The sequence below is a fragment of the Gavialis gangeticus genome, unplaced genomic scaffold, assembly GCF_001723915.1.
Source record: "Gavialis gangeticus isolate Ggan-Ray unplaced genomic scaffold, GavGan_comp1, whole genome shotgun sequence".
Classification (NCBI taxonomy): Eukaryota; Metazoa; Chordata; order Crocodylia; family Gavialidae; genus Gavialis; species Gavialis gangeticus.
The window spans coordinates 4,189,586-4,208,433 of record NW_017728973.1 but is presented as its reverse complement, the minus strand read 5'-3'; the positions used below and the strand labels follow the sequence as shown (position 1 = coordinate 4,208,433).

The 18,848-nt window shown below is 58.5% G+C and overlaps 1 protein-coding gene across 2 annotated transcripts in view; it reads left to right on the top strand.

Moving 5' to 3' along the window:
• The window catches only part of RARA (retinoic acid receptor alpha), a 37,855-nt gene extending 19,048 nt beyond the window's left edge, over positions 1 to 18,807 (top strand). Inside the window, exons 2-8 of one of the 2 annotated variants that reach the window (XM_019506856.1) lie at positions 8,975 to 9,123; positions 10,936 to 11,077; positions 14,985 to 15,184; positions 15,721 to 15,897; positions 16,457 to 16,661; positions 17,402 to 17,560; positions 17,957 to 18,807. In XM_019506856.1, coding sequence (XP_019362401.1) covers positions 8,975 to 9,123; positions 10,936 to 11,077; positions 14,985 to 15,184; positions 15,721 to 15,897; positions 16,457 to 16,661; positions 17,402 to 17,560; positions 17,957 to 18,168 — 1,244 coding nt within the window. In that variant the 3' untranslated portion in view covers positions 18,169 to 18,807. The remainder of the gene's footprint in view (positions 1 to 8,974; positions 9,124 to 10,935; positions 11,078 to 14,984; positions 15,185 to 15,720; positions 15,898 to 16,456; positions 16,662 to 17,401; positions 17,561 to 17,956) is intronic. The other variant, XM_019506864.1, reaches the window with a different exon arrangement.
• The last annotated feature ends 41 nt before the right edge of the window (positions 18,808 to 18,848 follow it).

Here is an 18,848-nt window from a genome sequence, read left to right as displayed (position 1 = left end):
GCCCACCCACGCTGCCTGGCCTCTCCCTTCAGTCACAGCCCTCCTGGCAGGGGGGCCTGACTTTGACTCCTACCTGGGAATCCCCGGAGGCTGTTCTCCAAGCAGCCCCTGGCTTTCTGTCCCCAGTGCCTGTCACTGTGTGCTGGGGTCACAGGCAGCTCTGACTGGCCCTTGCCTACCTTGAGGTGACTGGGAAAGGACTAGTTCCAGGGAATGGATCAGGCCCCAGAGAGTGGCTGAGTGTAGGTGAACAAGGCTGGGGGCTCCTTTGAGAGAAGAGGACGTGTGTGTGAGAGAAGAAATGCATGCCTCTGCTCAGGCACATGCATGAATATACTCCCTCCCCTGCCCACACCCACGCACATACAGTGTTCGTGCACCTGTGTGCATAAGTGAGAACAGTGCATCCCCCCTTTCCTGTCAACCACACGCACCCATCCTGTATGTGCCCATGTGCTTTTGGAGTCCCCTGCAGCCCCTGAAGTCAGGCATGGGAGGAATAGCTGGGTGAGATTAATCCCACCCCCTCAACTGCCCGCCTGGGATTGTCTGTTGTTGGAGCGCACTGTCTTGGCAGAAGTTAACCCAACAATGGGCCCTTTATGCAGCGCAGCCTGCGCCTTTTGTTGAGTGCCCTTTCATGTGTTGTTCCCTTCATCCCCACCCCATGTGTCTGCCTTTCAGCAGCCTCTGGCTTGTCACGTTGGGGATACCTTGCTTGTTTGTCCAATTAGTGTCCCTGTGACCTCACCCAAATTGGACGCCCCACCCGTCATCCCCTCTGCCCCTCTCCCACTAGCTGTAACACCCCCATCTCCCCCCATGATACCACCTCCCACAGCTCACTGCCATTCCTAGCTCTCCCCTTGTCCCCCTCTGCCCCATGGCAGTGCCTGGCCATTAAGTTGTGTCCTGGCATGGGTAGCGCCGTGGCACTTTGAGCAGGCTGACTCGTGATATCCTTGCCATCTAGACAGGGAAACTGAGGCATGAAGTCTGTGGTATATTTGGCGTTGGGATCCAGGAGTCCCAAGTTTGTAACCCCACGTCTTTCTTCCTGCAACAAGAGTAGAACCCAGGAGTCCTGGCCCTGGTCTCTTCCTGTAACAGGTAGACCCCGCCTGCAGGGGCAGGACAGAGCCCAGGAGTGCTGGATCAGAGCTTGCCAGGGCATACCCTGAACAGGGCACTGCTCACAACAGGGTAGGCCTGGGGCAGGAGCTACTTTTCCCATGCAGGTGATGTCAGGCAGCTGTCCCAGCTAACAGTGCCCCATGGCTACCCTTCCCACCGGCTCTGCTCTTTCTTGCCAATAGCCTTTTCTCTGTTCCCCCTCCCCCTCCCCCAGTAACATGCTGGGCCGCCTGTGTGCTGGGCTGCTCCCTGGATGTTGGGGTCAGGGTGCCCATGTGCTCCTTCACTCCCCAGTTATGTCCTGTACCACCCTCAGAGCTTTCAGTAAGCTGACTTCGCTGCTGCCCAGCCCCTGCCCCTGCTCAAACTGGGAGCCTTTGGCTTGGTACCTGTTTGTGGCCCCTGCAGGAGGGTCAGAGCAGCGCCAGAATACAGGATTGCTCACAGAGACCTTGGCACGTGCCCCATGTGGTGAGCTCTTGTTCCTCACAGCAGCTGTAGATGGCTGGGGCAGTCCTGGGGGGACTAGGTGTGAGGGACCAGGTATAGGAGAAGCCAAGCCTGGGGATGTAGCAGCTCCATGGCAGATCCAGGAGTAGAGCCCAGGTGTCCTGACACCTGGTCCTATGGTGGCACTGGCTCCTCCCTTCCAGAGGAGAAGCTGGGCTGGTGAGGGCCAGACATACCCAGAGGCAGCTGAACCTCCTGCGTCACAGTACTTCCTGCTAGCCCCAGACTGGAGGTGAGTTGTTTCAGCCCAGGTTGGGCTGCACAGTGTTTCCTCACAGCGTCTGTGGGCAAGAGGCAGAGCCCTGGCACCATCCTGGGTGCAGCGGCAGGCATCTTGCATTGAACAATGTGATCCTCTGGCAGTTAGTCTCAGCGGGAGCTGCTGGGGCCCAGTGTCTTGGGCTCTGAGCCAGCTCATCCCGCCAACAGAAGGGCTCGGGGTCAGCGCCTCTGTCCTCTGTGGTCCCCAGCCGCGTGGTGCCAGGGACGGGAATCCCCCTTGTTTGTTCCAGTCTGGCTCCATATGGCATCTCCTGCCCCTGGCCCCTGCCTGCTTCATCCCGTCGGCTGTGCTGGGCTCATTCAAAGAATACGGCTTCTGTCTGCCTGCTGCGACCGCCCAGACTGCCACCCAGCCTCCCCACGCCATCCCTGACCTCACGAGGGCCACGCTAGAGAGCAATTAATGCAGCCTCCCTTGCTGTGATGGGGAGCAACGGGAGTGCGGCAGCAGGGACAGACCTGCCTTTGATGGGGAAACAGATCTCCCATTGTTCCAGGCTGGTGGCTTCCCCTTTTGTCTTCACCCGAAAGTCTCAGAGGCTGGGTTGGGAGTGGGGGGGCAGGAAGGTTGTGTGAGCTGGGGGTGCTTGGAGTGTACCCCTAGACCTGGCATGACTCTGTTTCCAGCTGCAGGGCATGTGGCTGGGGCTGGTGTTTGTAGAGATGGAGGATCCCTCTTGAGGATCACATGGGGCACAGACCTGTGTGTGCAGGGGTCCCTAAGAGCAGCCCCAGATCCCTTCTTCCCCAGCCTCTTCCACTTTGCAGGGCACAGCTCCATCTTTGTTCATTAGCAGCTCCTTTCTGCCCTCCTGCATCTACGTCTCCCCCCCCCCAACTTCTCTTCTGCAGCAACTGTGACCTTCATAGATCTGGGAGCCCCCAGGGAGCCCAGCACCCGGAGCTGCTCTCAGTTAACCCTTGCATGCCTGGTGCCCACCTGCAGCAGCCACTGCTGTGTCTGGCACCCTGCCCTACTGCTGTTGATGGTTCAGCTGCAAAGGTAGGGGGCGGACGCTGCCCCACAAGAGCCATGCTCTATGCTCTCTGGGGAGCCTCCAGCTCACAACCTGCTTTCTGTGCTTGTGGCTTTGTCGGGGTGGGGCTGCAGAGAGCCCTGTGGGCACCTGAGTTGGCCCAAATACACCAGAAATGTGCTGGGTGCCTCTGGAAGGAAATTGATCCTCCCCTGTCTTGTTTGAGCTCTGCCTCTGGGCTGTGTACTTTCCACAAGGCTAGGAGGGACCCAGGAGTTCTGGCTCCCAGGCATTTTCCTGATCAAACCACTAATCCCTACTCCCCTCCTGATGCAGGCGAGAAAGCCCAGGTTTCCTAATGCGCTGTTATTCCATGCCAGGCCCTGCTTCCCCTCTCAGTTGCCCCGCGCAGGGAACAGAACGCAGGTATCCTGAGCCCAGCATGGCACGGCACTGCTGGCCTGGGAGACGCTCCCCAACCCTATGCTTGACTGTCACAAGGCTCTGTCACGAGGCTTTTCCCCAGCAGGGACTGGCTGGTCTCTGAGGAGCAGAAAAGTGCCTGGGGTGCATTCCCCTGCTATTAGGCCTCTTCCTGTGCCATGATACTGCTCCCCCCAACTTTGACTCCTGGATCCCCATTAGTGTCTCATCTCCCAGTACGCACGTGTTGGGGGAGAGGGAACAGGGAGCCTCTCTTCCCAGGCAGGGCACTGCCCTATGCAGGGACCATGGTTGGACCTGTCTTTGGGAGCTGGGGCTGGTTTTGGGCCATGGGGGCATTCCTCTCCTCTGGGGGGGGGTGGGATCGCTGGCGCATTAACTAGGGCCAGGCCTTTAATATCCTGTTTGACTGGTTTACTTGGCTCTAAGTTAAGAAAAACATCGCCAAACATCCTGAGGAGTCGCAGGCAGCTCTTTAACTCCTTCCTGCCCTGAGTGCAAGCAGGGCTCAGGAGCTGCGAGGGGCAAAGCATATTGTCTACCCCACCTTACCCTCAATGCCTGCAAGCTAGGGAAGTCCCTCATCAGCCTCAAAGCTCCGGCTGGTTCCTGCAGTGAAGGCTGGAGTTGGGATTTAGGTTCAGACCTGCCCAGCTGCATGTCCTAGGCTGTGTCTCACACCTAGCTGGCAAGAGCAGGGACCCTGGGCCATTTCTAGGGGCACAGAAGCAGCTGTGTGGCCCTGGGTGGGAATGGATCTGCTGTTCTTCCTAGAGCGCTGAGAGAGCCAGCAGAAGTGAGTGCTGATGTTTCCAGTGGTATTTCTTTTGACTTTGGGAAAGATCAAGCTCCTGGTAGAGTTAAACTTGCATGTTGGGAGTGGGATTGAGCATCAGGGAAGATGGGGAGCAGTATGCATGCCATAGGCCCGGAGCCAGAAATAGTCTGTGCCCAGTTGGGTTGCAGTCCGGGTGGGAAATGAGGCTTGTTCTCCTCGTGTTACTGGTGTGGAGCAGAGAGATCCAGAGACTCAGCCCAGGTCTCAGGGGCCTTTTGTAGAGCCTGGACTTGAACCTTGATTTCCTGTGTCTTCCCATGGTTCCTGGACCATTCTCCCTTGCTCCACTGTTCAAGCTGTGCTGGTGGCTGCTCCCTTCTCTGCTGCTCCAGCCACAAAGCTCTTGGCTCAGCTGCATGGTGGAAGGGCCAGATTGCCCCACCCCCTTTGCCCCGTGAGATTCCCTCTGTCCTGGATGGGGTGGGTTGGTGCCTGATGTGGCTGGGAGGGCTCAGGGTCGCCCTGCCCTCCTCAGAAGGGTCGCTGAGGTCTCACGTGAGCTGAGCTCCCAGCCCTATATCCCACAAGTAGAGCAGCATGGGGAGACGACTGGGGATAGCAAGGAGAAGGGGTGGAAGAAACAGGCTGTGGCGAGTGGCTTTGCTCTGCGCCTGGTGGCCAGGTGTGTGTCTCTGTGTCTCCTCTCTCCTGCTGGTTTGCTAGGAAAGGCCTCTCTTCTCCTGGGACTGGATGAGCTCATTTGAGAGCCCAGCCAAGGGAGCAGACCCAGCAATGGGAGGCAGTGCTGAGCGACTCCAGCTGCCATGAGGCTGAGGAGGGGGGCAGCTACGCCAGTGCCCCTGCTGCAGTGGGGGTTGGGCGCTCTCCCCCATGGCAGGAAGGGATGCATATGGCAGGAAGGGATGCATAAGCCATGGCTGTAGAAGCCCCCCATGCTTTGAGGGAGTGGCTGAGGGAAGGACACAGGAATTGAATGCCCCAGCTCCGTCTTTCTGAAATCATTGGAGCTGTGCGGGGAATGCACCCTCCCCTGGGGAGTGTGTGTTGGGGGGAGAAGCTGGTGGGGGGGGTGTTATTTGCCCATGGCACCAGTCCCAGGTTTTTCCCTAGAGCCTTCTGTGTTCTCCTGGAGGCAGACAAGAATCAAGCTTCAGGCTTGGCCTCTGCAAAGCAAGAGAGTGGGACCTGTTTAAGCAGGGAGACAGGGAGGTCACGTGCACCCTGGGCTGGAGTGTATCGTGCCCATGCAGTTGCGGGGACACTGGGGTGTGCAGCCTGCTCTGGTTCCAGGTGGCTTTGCCTTTCCTAACCAAAGCCAGCCCATGAGCTCTGTCTTGTGCCACCCATTGCATGCACACTACCCTAGCATTGTCAACAGAACAGCTGAGCTACAGCTATGGGTAGAGACCCACTTCTGGGAGTCCCACTCACAGGCTTCAGAGCCCCACCTCTAGGCCACAAGCCATCCAAGCTGGAAGAGGGAGGGAGCTTTCTGAAAGATGCTTTCCACCAAGACGCACTGCCTGAGCCAAGTCAAAGGGTTTGTCTGGGACAGGTCAGCCCCTGCGGCATCTGCAGTGATAAGAGCCGGTCATGCTTCATACTGCCGTTGGTGTTGTGGCTTTTGCATCTGGTAGGTCTGGAGATCTCCACAATAATGAAACTGCCTCTTTCCCTTCCTGGCTGGACATTTTGAGATGTCCCTGGGGACAGGACTGGGCAGAGCAGTGGTGCTGGGTTTGGATGCTCTGGCTGCTGCAACAGAGGGTACTGATCTCCACTGAGGTGCCTTGTGATTCACAGTCAGTGTGGAAGGCCCTCACTGCACCTGGGAGCCCACCTTGGCATCTTCCGTAGCGTGTCATCCCAGCTGCAAGCACACGAAGGCTGGGATGAGATCAGAGGCCTGTTACCATGTATACATATATGTGCACACACACACATGCACAGCACCTGGCACGATGGGCCTGGGGCCTCTTGAGGATTCCTGTAATCCCAGCTGGTGGGAGGCCTCTGTCGGCAGTGTGTCGCCTGTGGTCTAGAGAGGGCCTGAGCTGTGCTTCGTGAGAACGCTGCTCTGTAGAGCCAGCTGTGCACAGCTGTCCTGGCAGACAGGAAAGGGTTCTCCTGTCAATGTTGGGGGTGGGGATGAGTCTGTTGAAGAGAGCAGGCCTTGCTCCTAGACCTGGTGCCACCTGGGCACCAGAGAGGGGGAGGGAGACCTCAGTGCTGTCCAAGGGGGTCCCTGCCTCTGCACAGAGTGGGTAGCAGCAGGGAGACCCCAACACCAACTTGTCTGGCCCAGGCAGCAGCTACCCTCCAAGAGCTTTGGGCATGGGAGAGTGTTTAGGACACTCTTACATGTGTGTCCGTGTCTCTGTAACCCAGGGCACACTCTGGTGTCCTTCCTGGGAGATGAGGGGAGCTGAGATAGGACCAAGCAGGTATTTGACTGCATTCCTAGGGGCACATGAGAGAATGACTGCAGTCCCTGAATTTGTGTATGTGCTTGTGGACAGTCCCTGTATTTGTATAGGTTTGTGATTTTTGTAGTATATTATCTTTGGGTGTATGTGTGTGCTTGTGTGTGTACTGTGCCTGTATGCACAGTCTGTGTGTGTGTGCACGTGCACATGCAGGAACCACTGTAGTGGGTACGGACAGTTTGTATGCATGTGTGCACACCATTTATAGACACAGCTCCTTGCATATGTGATTACAGGCTCTTCCCTGGGAGGCGTGTATACTCATGGTGGGTGCCCAAGAGGCTGTGTCATTGTCTCTCAGACCTTGCTGATGCCAGGTGACTGTTGGGGCACGTGTGTCCCCACAGTGGGAACTGGTCTCAGGTGGTGATGCTGTCTTGGGTGCCGCATCACTCTCCTTGGGGGCAGGATGGTGTTTCGCTTGTGAGGGCTTGTTTTGTTTTTAAAATCCTTGTTCAAGCTGGCTTTGTATGCCCTGCTGCATGTGCACACTGACACGCATGCCCCAGCACTTGTGCACAAACCCTGCCTTGAGGATTTGTCAAGCCTGGCACTTGTGCCTGTGGCAGTGGCTTGTCAGGCCCTGGAAGGGGCCACCCCATAGCTATGCCCCTCCTGTGAGACCATCCTATGAGTGACCTGAGGGCAGCCTCTCTTCTCCCCTGCTTGGTTTCAGAGCAAAGGCTTAGGAAGTGCCCCTCAGTGGCTCAGGGCATGGTGGGGAGAGCATGGCATTGGGGTACTGGCTGTGGTGCAAGGTGTAGAGAGGATGGGGAGGATGGGGGCAAGGCTCCTGCAGTACTGTTCAGACGTGCAGTGTGGCACTCCCAGGATGCACCATGTCTGCCTGAATCCCACATCTTATGTCTGTGGCCTGGAAATGTCAAGTCACGTCTTGCAGGCTCGCAAAGTGCCTCCCGCCCATTCTGCCACAACCCGGGGGCACTGCAGGATTCCCGAACAGCCCATGCCCCAGCCTTGGCTTCCTTGGGGGGTGGCTATGGGGAACCCCAAGATCAAGGGTCTGGCAGCTCAGGGCTCTGGTATCCGTTGCCAAGGGCTACACAAGGGTCTGAATGGCTCTCCTGCAGTCATGCCCTCATGGGCAGGTGGGAGGTGCCCACCAGGCAGGGATGCTTCCCTGGGTGATGCTGTGTGTGTTGTAGGCTCATAGCTCCCTTCTCTGGTCAGTTCACAGGGGGTCCTGCTCAGAAAGGAGCAGAAGGACTGAACCTCCCAGAGGCTGTGGCGTAGACTGCATCCTCAGGGCAGTGCCAGCCAGGTATGCTCCTACCCACGTGCAGGGAGCTATCTGTGGCCTGGACACTGCTTTCATGCTTACACCCACCTGATCCCGCCCCCCCCACTACCCCCCAGATACCCTTCATCTGCTCTGGTGGTGCCTGAAGCACAGGGGAAAGTGCTCTTGGTCTTGTAGAGAGCATTGTGTGGTACAGCAGAGAGGCACCTGGCAGCCTTGCAGCTGGCTCCACACTGAAGCAGCGCTGGTGTCCTAGCATTGGGGCTCATCGGGGGAGCGTGGCCAGCTGGGGCTGCCCCTTCAGAAATACTGCTGGCTGCCAGGATTCACCCAGTGCAGCCAGGAGTTTTGGATAGAAGCAGTTCCCTCCCCCAACAATGCTTCCTTCCTTCAGTGCCGGAAGGCACTGGGAGGACTTTTGTGACCCATGCCCCAGTGCCCTGCCTGCCTCTTGCATCATCCCTGATACATGCAGCACAGCCTGCTCTATCGCACGCTGGCTTCTCACCAGCGTCAACAGCTGTGCAAGGCATTGGGGTGGGGGGGCAGGTCATTATGAGTGCATGTTCTCGGTCTCAGCAGAGCTATGAGGGGGACGCCCAGCAGGGTGGGCATGGGGCTGTGTGGCAGCAGCACAGACACTGAGCATGAGTGCTTTGCAGGCTTGGCCTTCTCTTGTTGGCAGCAAGGCAGATGGGGCTTTCTCCAGACCTATCTCAGGCTGGGAGACCAGTGATTTTCCCCAGCTCTGATGCCCTGCTTCGCTGGGGCTGGGCTTAGCTGGGGGCATCTCCAGCATGGTGGAAGGAGGCAATGTGGAGTTCACGAGGCAGGGTGGGGCACAGGTCCACAACGGGCTGGGAGCAGAGGTGGGTGGCTGTAGCAGGCTGCTGTGCCCCCACTTCCATGTTCTTCAGATCTGTCCCCAAGGTCAGGGTGAGCCCTGTGGAACCCCCTGCTCCCAGGGGCTGCCTGGTGTTGGGCAGTGCCATGCTGAGCGGTCCATCCTCCCACAGGGGGGAATGCAGCAGACAGACCCTGAGCAAGCCCTGAGCCCTCTCCTTCTGTTCTCTCTCCCCAGCCATAGAGACGCAGAGCACCAGCTCTGAAGAGATCGTCCCCAGCCCCCCATCTCCACCCCCGCTGCCTCGGGTCTACAAGCCCTGCTTCGTGTGCCAGGACAAGTCCTCGGGCTACCACTATGGGGTGAGCGCCTGCGAAGGCTGCAAGGTGAGTGTGGCAGAAGGATTGCCCAGCGGCTGAGTCAGATGAGAGCACCTGAAGTCCTGGGCTCAGAGCTATGGCTCTGACACCAACAACCCCTCCTCATTGTCCCCCCTGTCCAGCTTTGGGGGAGTCATTTAACCTTGAGGCAGCTGCTAGCTTGGGTTCCTTGGGATGGGTTGGGAGGGGACAGCAACTCCCAGTGTGGCACCTGTGGGTACACCAGGGTTCTGCTTCCACACTTCAGGAGGGCGCTGCTTGTTTCCTTATGTGAACACTGGGGTCCTTATTACTAATCCACCCCCCAAGGAGCCAACAAGCACTTGTCTAGGTCTAGACAGCCCCTGTAATGGGTTGGAAGTGGATTTTTGGGGGGTCGTACCGGTGTCTGTAATGATCTCACCCTGATTCACAAACAGCTGCCCCCTCTCTCTGTGTGCCAGCCAGGCCTCCTCCTCTGTGGTGCCCATCTTTCCTGCCAGGCATAAAGGTCAGGAGCCCAACATTAGGCCACTCATGGCATGCGGTGCCCTACATCCGGCTGGTCAGCCCTGCTCCCTGGGTGTTCTGCTGTGGGCCCTGCCAACCCCAAAGTGGGCACAGTACCTGCTCAGCTGCTGTGGCTCCTGTCCACACTGTGGGCAGGATGTGGAGCTTTGCTTGTTGCAGTAACCTACAGAGTTTGGAGTGCTTTGCCAGGGTGTAGTCACGAGGTCTCAGGACCTCATGGAGGAGAGTTAGCATCTGTCCCTTTGGGCAGGGGAGGGAAGTCGAGGCACAGAGAAACATAAGGATTTGCCAAGGTCTGCCAGAATGTCTGCAGCAGAACCAGGAAATGAACCTGGGAGTCCTGGCTCCCTGCTCTAACCTGCTAGACCTCACCCCTCTCCTAGAGCCAGGTCAGGAACGCAGGGACTTCTGGACTCTTGACTCAGGCATGCTGTACAGTGGAGAGAGCCCCTTCACCCATACTTGGGGGGTACTTTGCAAAGTATTTAGACATTGGGAAGTGCCAGGTGCTGAAGGCAGATGTTCCTGCTCCATTCAGAGAGCCTTCCAGGCAGAGGGCACATGTAGCCCTGACCTGACATGGGGTCTTTTGGGGTTCCAAGAGCACCTCTTGTAATGCTTTCCTAAGCATTCAGTTTCCCAGCAGTCCAATCTCCACAGGCATGTAGTGTTTCTGTACTTTCGAGGCACCTAACCCCTGCATGGGAATGAGTTTGACCAAGCCCAGAGGGTGGGGGCAGCAGCTCTTGGTTTGCCCTGTACTAGTGGGAGTGTGGTTTTCAGGCCGCTCTAATGGAGACTGGGTGAGAGGGAAGGCTCGTAACTGGGGGTGAAGCTAAAATAAAGCAGCCCTTTACCCCAGCATAAGACCGCTTGTATTGCAACAAGGGGAGGGGGATGACAGTTATACCAGAGCAGCTAGGATAGTGGGTCTTGGGGCTTGCCTATATGGGACAAGTGATGACCAGCTTGTCCCAGTTAGAGCAGTATGGAGGTGCCTGGTGCTGGCATAGCTTATTCCCCTTTGGTGTGGGGAATAAGGGGGTACCCTTCATACCAGTGTGACCTCATCCACACCTGACACGATGCTGCCTTGCATCACAGTGCAGCAAGACTCATCCCACTCTGTGCCTTCCCACGGCACCGTACTATGCCCTGTGGGTAAGAGTGCAGTCCAGAGCCAGGCCCAGGGTGAGGTAGCTTTCAGTCCAAGGCTCCACAGTTGTGTTGGTGGCAAGGCAGGGGAAGTGGGTTGGATGAGCAGTGCTGCCTTGCTCACTGCACCTGCGGCCTGGGTGCTTTCCACAGGGCTTCTTCCGCCGGAGCATCCAGAAGAACATGGTGTACACGTGCCACCGGGACAAGAACTGTATCATCAACAAGGTGACACGCAACCGCTGCCAGTACTGCCGCCTCCAGAAGTGCTTCGAAGTGGGCATGTCCAAGGAGTGTAAGTGCCTAGGCACCAACCTCCCCCCCACCCTTTTCCCCAGGGCAGGGCAGGATGGGTGAAGCTCCATGGGGAAACTCCAGGCTGCTGGCCCCAATCCCACCTCCAACCAAGACCTTTCTCTGCAAGGGAGAGAGTGCTGCTGGTTGTGAGGATGGGGCAGGGAGAGAGGGCTGACTGGAGTAGGCTGTGCTCATTGTGGGGGCATCCAGCTCTAGGTTCTCCCTTCCCCACATTGAGCCTAGTAGGGCTGTAGGTACATTTCTGGGGGCTTGTTGTGCGGTGGTCGGTGCCGTTCGGCAACATTGTAGGGGCTGTTCTCCCAGGATTAGATGTGAAATCCCATCCCCACCTTCCTGCCTCATGTCTGCTGGGGTCAGGGGGAGACATAGGGTCTGGTACCTGCCCTCTGAGGGGTGGGCCGCGGTGGTGGCTCTGTAGGGTCACAGGAAGCATAGGTTGGTGGGGGGAGGGTGTGAGGAGTAGGGGTGCCCGTGAGGAGGTAGGGGGGGTGGCTGTGGGTGCCCAGTCCTGCAGCGGGCAGGGAGCCATCTAGGGTGCAGGTAACATCGCTCCACCTCCACTCCCCCCACACCCAGTCACAGGGATTTTCCAATTTGGGCCGCGCAGCGGGGACCACCCCCTTTGAGCCAGATCCAGGCTGTTGCCTTGGCAACCCGTGATTGATGATGTCAGAGATAAATGACGCTGACAGAGGCCTCCTGGCGTCTGCGTGCCAGTTGTCATGGAGCCCGACTGTAAAAACCTCCCTGCTCACGGCGGCATCACCGGGGGTTAGATTAATAAACTGGGGGGGATCGATCCGGCTGGTGTGAGGAGGAGGGAGGGAGGGGAATGGAGACCAGTTGTGGGGTGGGGGGAGCTGGAAACAGACGGGCAGGTGGCGGGGGAGGGTAAGAAACAGAGGGGGAGAGGGAGGGGTGCCGGGAGGAGAGGGTTAGGGCGCAGCTGTCTCGGCCCAGCCCCCTGCTGCATGCCCCCCGCCAACTGCAGGGAGCCTCCTCCCCTCACGGCACCAAGCAGGAGAATGCAGGAGTCCTGCCCACCGGGCTCCTGCCCCATCTGCTAGGTGGAGGGAGGACAGTGGTGGGAGACGTTAGCAGGGAATGGGCATCACCCCAGAGCTGGGGGCAACAGTGCTGCCAGGACCAGCCGCCCCATGTCAGGGAGCAGCGTGTGCCATGTGGAGGGGGCAGGTGGAGATGGCAGAACCTGCACGAGTGTGCTTGTGCGTGCAAGTGTGCATGCATGTGTGTGTGCGTGTGTGGAGTCTTGCCTGGCTCAGGCAGGCCAGGCAGGGTGCCCCGTGGGGAACCCAGAGCGGGTGGGGGTGGAGGAATGGACTGTCGCTTGGCTCAGGGGCCCCTCTGCCTAGCGAGGAGCCATTGTTGTCCCAGCGCCCCCTTCTCCCCCAGTGCTGGGCTGTCACCATTCCCACCGCCCCATGGGGGAGGCGGAGGGGGCTCCTTCTAGGCCCTGGTGTCAGCCTTCTGGGGCCTCTTGGCCTCCCAGGCTGTGAGAAGAGCCCAGCGCACCCGGTAAAGCGATCCTCTCTTACCCGGCTGCCGGCTTGGGCTGGTTTCATGTAACGGGGCGGGGGCGGGAGGGATTAGCCGAGGCCGCCGTGTGTCTGGGGTTTTCACCATGCCCCGGAGCTCCCGGCAGCTGCCCGTCCGCGTCTCAATAGCATTAGCGCTCGCTGGATGATGAACGCCTTGTCACAGCTGCAATTTTCTCTTCCCGAATTATCCCTGCATTTTTCTCCTCTCCACTTTATTGAATTTGCAGAGCAGACATGAGTGATTTCCGAATTATTCCGGCTCCCCTCGCCCGCTCCCCTCCCCCGCCGCGCCAGGCGCTGACCTGGCGTGAGTGATTATGTGTCTGGCATAATCGCCTGGTAATGACTCCATTCCTTTTTTTAAAGAAAAGTGTTGTGCGGCTTATGGCTCGGGTGGACATTTGTCAGCGTGGCTGAGCGCACAGGCCTGCGGAGGCCAGCGCACGTCAGGTTGCCCAGGCCCTTCCCCCACCCCCAGCCCGTGGGTTTCTCCCTCCAACTGGTCCAGCCTCCACCCTGCCAGGGCAGTCCAGACCTCCGCTGTGGGCTTTGCCTTCCTGTGCAGATGGCTCTGAGCTTATGTTGGAGGCTGGCTTGCCATGGTGGGGGGTGGGGGAAGAGGCCCTCCTGCCCCCTTCAGAGCCGTGGAGCTGGGTGGGGAGAAGGTGGGTGTAGTGCAGAGTGCCCTGCTCCCTGTGGGGGTCCTTCTTGTTGGCCCTCTTGACACGTGCAGGGGGTTTGGTGGGCTTCAGGGCTAAGGCACTGGCCAGAGAGGGCCCTGGCTCTGCTTCATGCTTGCTCTGAGACCTTGGGGCAGGGACCGTGTTGCAGCGGGTGCCCATGCACAAAGAAGTCTTGAGTCTTGGCGTGTTTTAGGCCCATGATAGCATCTGGTGCCAGATAGACCCACTTCCTCTACCGCAGGCTGCCTGGGACTCAGAGGGGAGGGTCTGATGTCTATATACCACACGCCTAGCCTTCTCCATCCTGCCCCTCCTGGCTTGTGTGTGTGGGTGGAGATCCACAACTCCATCTGTAGGGGTAATTTCCCCTGGAGTATGCTCTTTGGTGTAGTGAATCCATAGTGGGCACACAACCGCTTGCCCCAAATAGGTGCCCACAGCAGGTGCTGCTACAATGTCTGACCAGTAGGAGGCAGGGGGAGGAGGGGCTCTGTTTGCACAGCAAAGTTACCCCAACCAGGCGAGCAGACAGGTGGCCAGTACATTGGTGTATTACTTGCCCAGGCTGGAGTTATTCATCCCTTTCTGAAGCATAACTTTACTCTGACGTATAAGGGGGGTGGGTAGATAACAGAACAAGGAGCAACCGTCTCAAGTTGCAGCAAGCAAAGTTTAGGTTTGATATTAGGAAAAACTTTCTCATGGGGAGAGGGTAGTAAAGCACTGGAACAGGTTACCTAGAGAGGCTATAAAATCTTCATCCTTGGAGTTTTTTAAGATAAAGGCTAAACAAAGCCTTGGCTGGGATGATAGAGTTGGGGCAGGTCCTACTTTAGCAGGGGGTTGAACTAGATGCCCTCCTGAGGTTTCTTTTAACCATCATTTTCTATGGTTCTGTGAGATGCATGGCATTTACTGCACTGAGTGCAGAGATCACAGGAGGAAGGAAGCTCACTATAGTAGTTGTGGTGTGTGTGGACAAGGGGGGTACCTGTGTCTGTGCAGCAGTCTGAGCTGTGAGTGTAGTCTGCTTGGGCTTACCCAACCCAGTTCTCCCCAAGCTTCCTTGGGTACTGGGAGCCTGGGGACAAGTGCAGGCCACAGCCTCTGGCCAGGAAGCCAAGCAGTTTGTACAACAAGCTGTTTATTAAAGCTAGTTTAAAGCCAGCTGTGGTGCACCTGTGGGAGCTTCCCCTGGAGCTTCCCAGCATCAGCACTGGGTTTCCCAGACTGCCAAAGCTAGCCTTGGATTTGGAGCGTAGGCAGGCAGTCCACGCCCAATCCCATGTCTCAGCTGCCCTGGCTCTTCCCTCACCCCCAGCACACAGCCTTGGCCTGCCTTGTCTGTCCCCAGCCCTGCTGTGTCATTCCCCACCTCCCACACCCTTGGGAAAATGCTCAAGCATTGTATGGTCAAGAAGTTCAGTGTCACGTTGGGTCAGTGCCACCCCCCTGCCCCCAGCTGGCCAATGTGGCAGACTGGTACCTGGCCTGACGGGCCTAGTCATGGAAGGCTCTTAGGACCCAGCCAGCTGGGCCCACATGGTTATGATGGGGCTGAGCCAGGGTTGGGGCGGGAGGTGGTGGTGTTGGAGACAAAAACCATGGGGAGGTCTCCAAACTGTCCCTTCTCTGTGTCCAGCACTGCTGACCCCACCTGCCTTCTGCTGTCCCCACACAGCTGTCCGGAATGACAGAAACAAGAAGAAGAAGGACACGCCTAAGCCGGAGAGCTCGGAGAGCTACGTGGTCACGCCTGAGGTGGAGAACCTCATCGAGAAGGTGCGCAAGGCTCACCAGGATACCTTCCCCGCCCTGTGCCAGTTGGGCAAATACACTACGGTGAGTGCCTGCACTGGGGCTGGCAGGGCAGGGCCTGTGATACAGGGTGTGGTGGGTGCTGGCAAAGCTGGATGTGGGCAGGAGCTGTGGAGAGGGAAGTGCCTGTGGTTTATGTTGAGGTGCATTCACATGAGCTGTTGAGAAGCGCAGGCCTGGGGTAGGAGGGGGTGCACTAGGCAATACTGTGAGCTTGCAGCCTCCATCTTGGAGCATTACTGTGCCCTCCTTTCACCCTTCCCTGGAGCATCACATGGTCCTGCCCCCTGCCAGGTTCTGACTTCAATTCTGGAAGCAGACTCAGAGCGTGCAGCAGACTGCTGGCCTTCTGGGGGTAGAGAAAAGGAGAATGGGAGCCAGATCTCCTGGCTTCTATCCCCAGCTCTGCCTTCTGATTTGCTGGGGCAAGGTCTTTCCTTAGGTGTGGCGTGGTGCCTGCTGTGCACCATCCCTGGCCCTGGGAATTTGGGACGTGGGTCTTCTGCCTTAGGGGCACCCCATTGCCCAGGCCCTTCCTTCATGCTGGCCTGCACTTGCAGAATAACAGCTCGGATCAGCGGGTCTCACTGGACATCGACTTGTGGGACAAGTTCAGTGAGCTGTCCACCAAGTGCATCATCAAGACAGTGGAGTTCGCCAAGCAGCTCCCCGGCTTCACCACGCTCACCATTGCCGACCAAATCACCCTTCTCAAAGCTGCCTGCCTAGACATCCTGGTGAGGATTGGCGGAGGGGACTTTCCAGGGCATCAGCAGAGCTGGCTGAGCAGTGCTGGGGGCAAGGGATGCAGAGGCAATCATGGTGTCCATGACAGGCTGTGTTGGGCTGGTCTGGACATGTGCGTGAAAGGAGCTGTTCCATGCCTGGACAGTTGGAGATGGTGTCTCCAGGCAGGTGGGCTATAGCAGTGCTGAAGGTAGTGGGAGGAGCAGCATTACAGGGCATAGGTGAGGCAGGAGCACAGGCTGGGCATGGAAGGCCTGAAGGAAGTAGCTTGGGAGGTGCTGCGGAGATGTGCAGGGGCCAGGCCAGGCTGGGCAGTGATGTGGGGTGTGAAAAGGGCAGGCTGGGAGGGTGTGAAGGAAATAGGCTTGGAGGTGTGGGGCAGGGGGCAAGCCAGGCTATGACGGGGTTCTGTGGAGGGGGCAGGTCCCAGCCTCAATGGGGCAGGGGGAGCTGTGCTGGGTTGTATGGGGAGAGGGCAGGCAGGGCTGTGTTGGGGTGGACAGAGGGGGCTGGCAGGGCCATGCTGAGCCTGTGTATCTCCCACCCAAGATCCTGCGGATCTGCACACGCTACACGCCGGAGCAGGACACCATGACCTTCTCGGATGGGCTGACCCTGAACCGCACCCAGATGCACAACGCTGGCTTCGGGCCCCTCACCGACCTGGTCTTCGCCTTTGCCAACCAGCTGCTCCCACTGGAGATGGATGATGCTGAGACGGGGCTGCTCAGTGCCATCTGCCTCATTTGTGGAGGTGGGAGCTGGGGGACAAGGCTTGGCCAGGGCAGGGGCCCTGATGTGTGTGCGCATTGGGGTGGGGGCAGTGGTAGTGCTTGGCAACTTTGTTTGCAGCCCTTGTAAGTATGCTCAGGCTAGTGCACAACAACCAGAGCAGGCCCTGTCCCTGCCACTGTGTTCAGCCGGATCCTTAGTAAGTCAGAGCCCCCACCACCAAGCCATGATTTAAGCAGTAAAGAAAGGGGGGATGTTTATCTCAGCTTCCTGCCCCTGTGCCGAGAAGTGACTGGGGCTTTGCATCCCAGGTCTGTCCCCAGCATCGTTCCCCCAAGGGAACATGGGCCAGGAGTGGAGGCTGAAGAGGAAAGGGGCATCTGTCTCTGGGTCTAGTCTATTCATTTCTGTCCCCCTGGGGACTCTGCAGCCAGGGAGCCAGAGCTTTGGGACTAAGTAACCAGGTCCCTGCCCCTGCTTCTGCCACCTGTCCACAGCCCTGAGCCCTGCCTGACAGCACCCCCTGGTGGGGGACCTGTGCAACAGGCGGCTGCATGGCTGGGGACAGGGGATGGGGATAGCAGGGACAGCTGCCTGAAGACCAGTGTGGGGGTGGGGGCTGCCTTTAGGGACAGAGCAGAGTGTTTTAACCCCTTCTCAGCTGCTGGGGAGGCAGTTATGTGTCGTGCACCCTGTCGGAGGGGCTTAGCTTAGAGGCTGCTGTTGCACTCACCTGATTGCTCCCCACACACCTGGGTGCAGATCGTCAGGACCTGGAGCAGCCGGACAGGGTGGACAAGCTGCAGGAGCCACTGCTGGAGGCACTCAAGGTCTACGTGAGGAAGAGGAGGCCTAGCAAGCCCCACATGTTCCCCAAGATGCTGATGAAGATCACAGACCTGCGCAGCATTAGCGCCAAGGGTGAGGGTCTTGGGGGCAGTGGAAAAGCAGGCCTGGGGCTGTCTTCCCTCCCCCCTCCCACCCTTTCCCTCATCTGACCATCCAGCCCACAAGGAGGCTAGGGGAGTGTCTCTGGGCAAGGCCCCTTCTTTGAATGTGTGTACACTGTATGGCACCCAAAATCCCACTGCCCTGTGCAGATGGTGTGTGTGTAGGGGTCCTGCCTAGGGCTCTGGGGCTTCTTACCCCAGGCTGTGAGTGGGGTATAGACTAGAGTGTCCCATGCACTGTGGGGTCCCCAGCTAGGTGGGGAGACCAGCCCCTGCCCTGCATGGAGGTCATCACACCTCAGTGCCCCCCAGCCTGGTTCTCTGCTCCAGGTGGTGTTGACCCCTCTCCCCACCCATCTCCCTGTAGGTGCGGAGCGGGTGATCACACTGAAGATGGAGATCCCTGGCTCCATGCCGCCCCTCATCCAGGAGATGCTGGAAAACTCGGAGGGCATGGACACACTGGGTGGGCAGCCGGGTGCTTCCCGCATGGGCAGCTTGGCCCCACCCCCCGGCAGCTGCAGCCCCAGCCTGTCACCCAGTTCCAACAGAAGCAGCCCGGCCACCCACTCTCCCTGATGCTGTGGCTGATGCTGGGACCAGGACGCCACCAGTGCTCTCTGCCCCCAGGACAGACGGATGGATGGACAGACACGCAGCCCTCGGAAACTGCCGGGCGAGCAGTGTTCCCCCTCCTGCTGTGCCGTGGGGCCCTGGCCCCAGCTCCTTTCTGTCTGTACCAGCACACACAGTGTCCATGGCTTCAAGCAACCCTGGGCTCCGGGGTTCTGTGCCTGACTTGGGATGAACTCCGCAGCAGAGTCTGAACTGCATGACCCGGGCCGGCCCTCACAGACCAGCTCCTGCCTCTGTGAAGGCGGGGAGGGGAGCAGCAGGGGGCTCTGCTCTCGCTCTCTCCGTGGGGGGGTGGGACACTCGCTCTGGGCAGTGTCCATTGATATAGGACTGAAGTTCACCAGGATGGAGCAGAAACACCTGTAAACTGTTCAGCAGCAACCGTTGCAGCCAGCCAGCACCCCCTCCTCAGGCCAGCGCTCCATTCCCCCCTTCCCCACCGCTCACGCTCACTCGCACGCTCTCCCACCCCTCACAGCACCCCGATCCTCAGTCGGGGAGGGAAACCATGTGCCCCCCGGCCCTGCCTTGGTGGTGATGGTGGTGGGGACACTGCACCGACGTGAAGATGAAGTGTTTTTTTTTTTTTTTTGGTTGCGTTACATTTCAGATGTTTTGGGGAC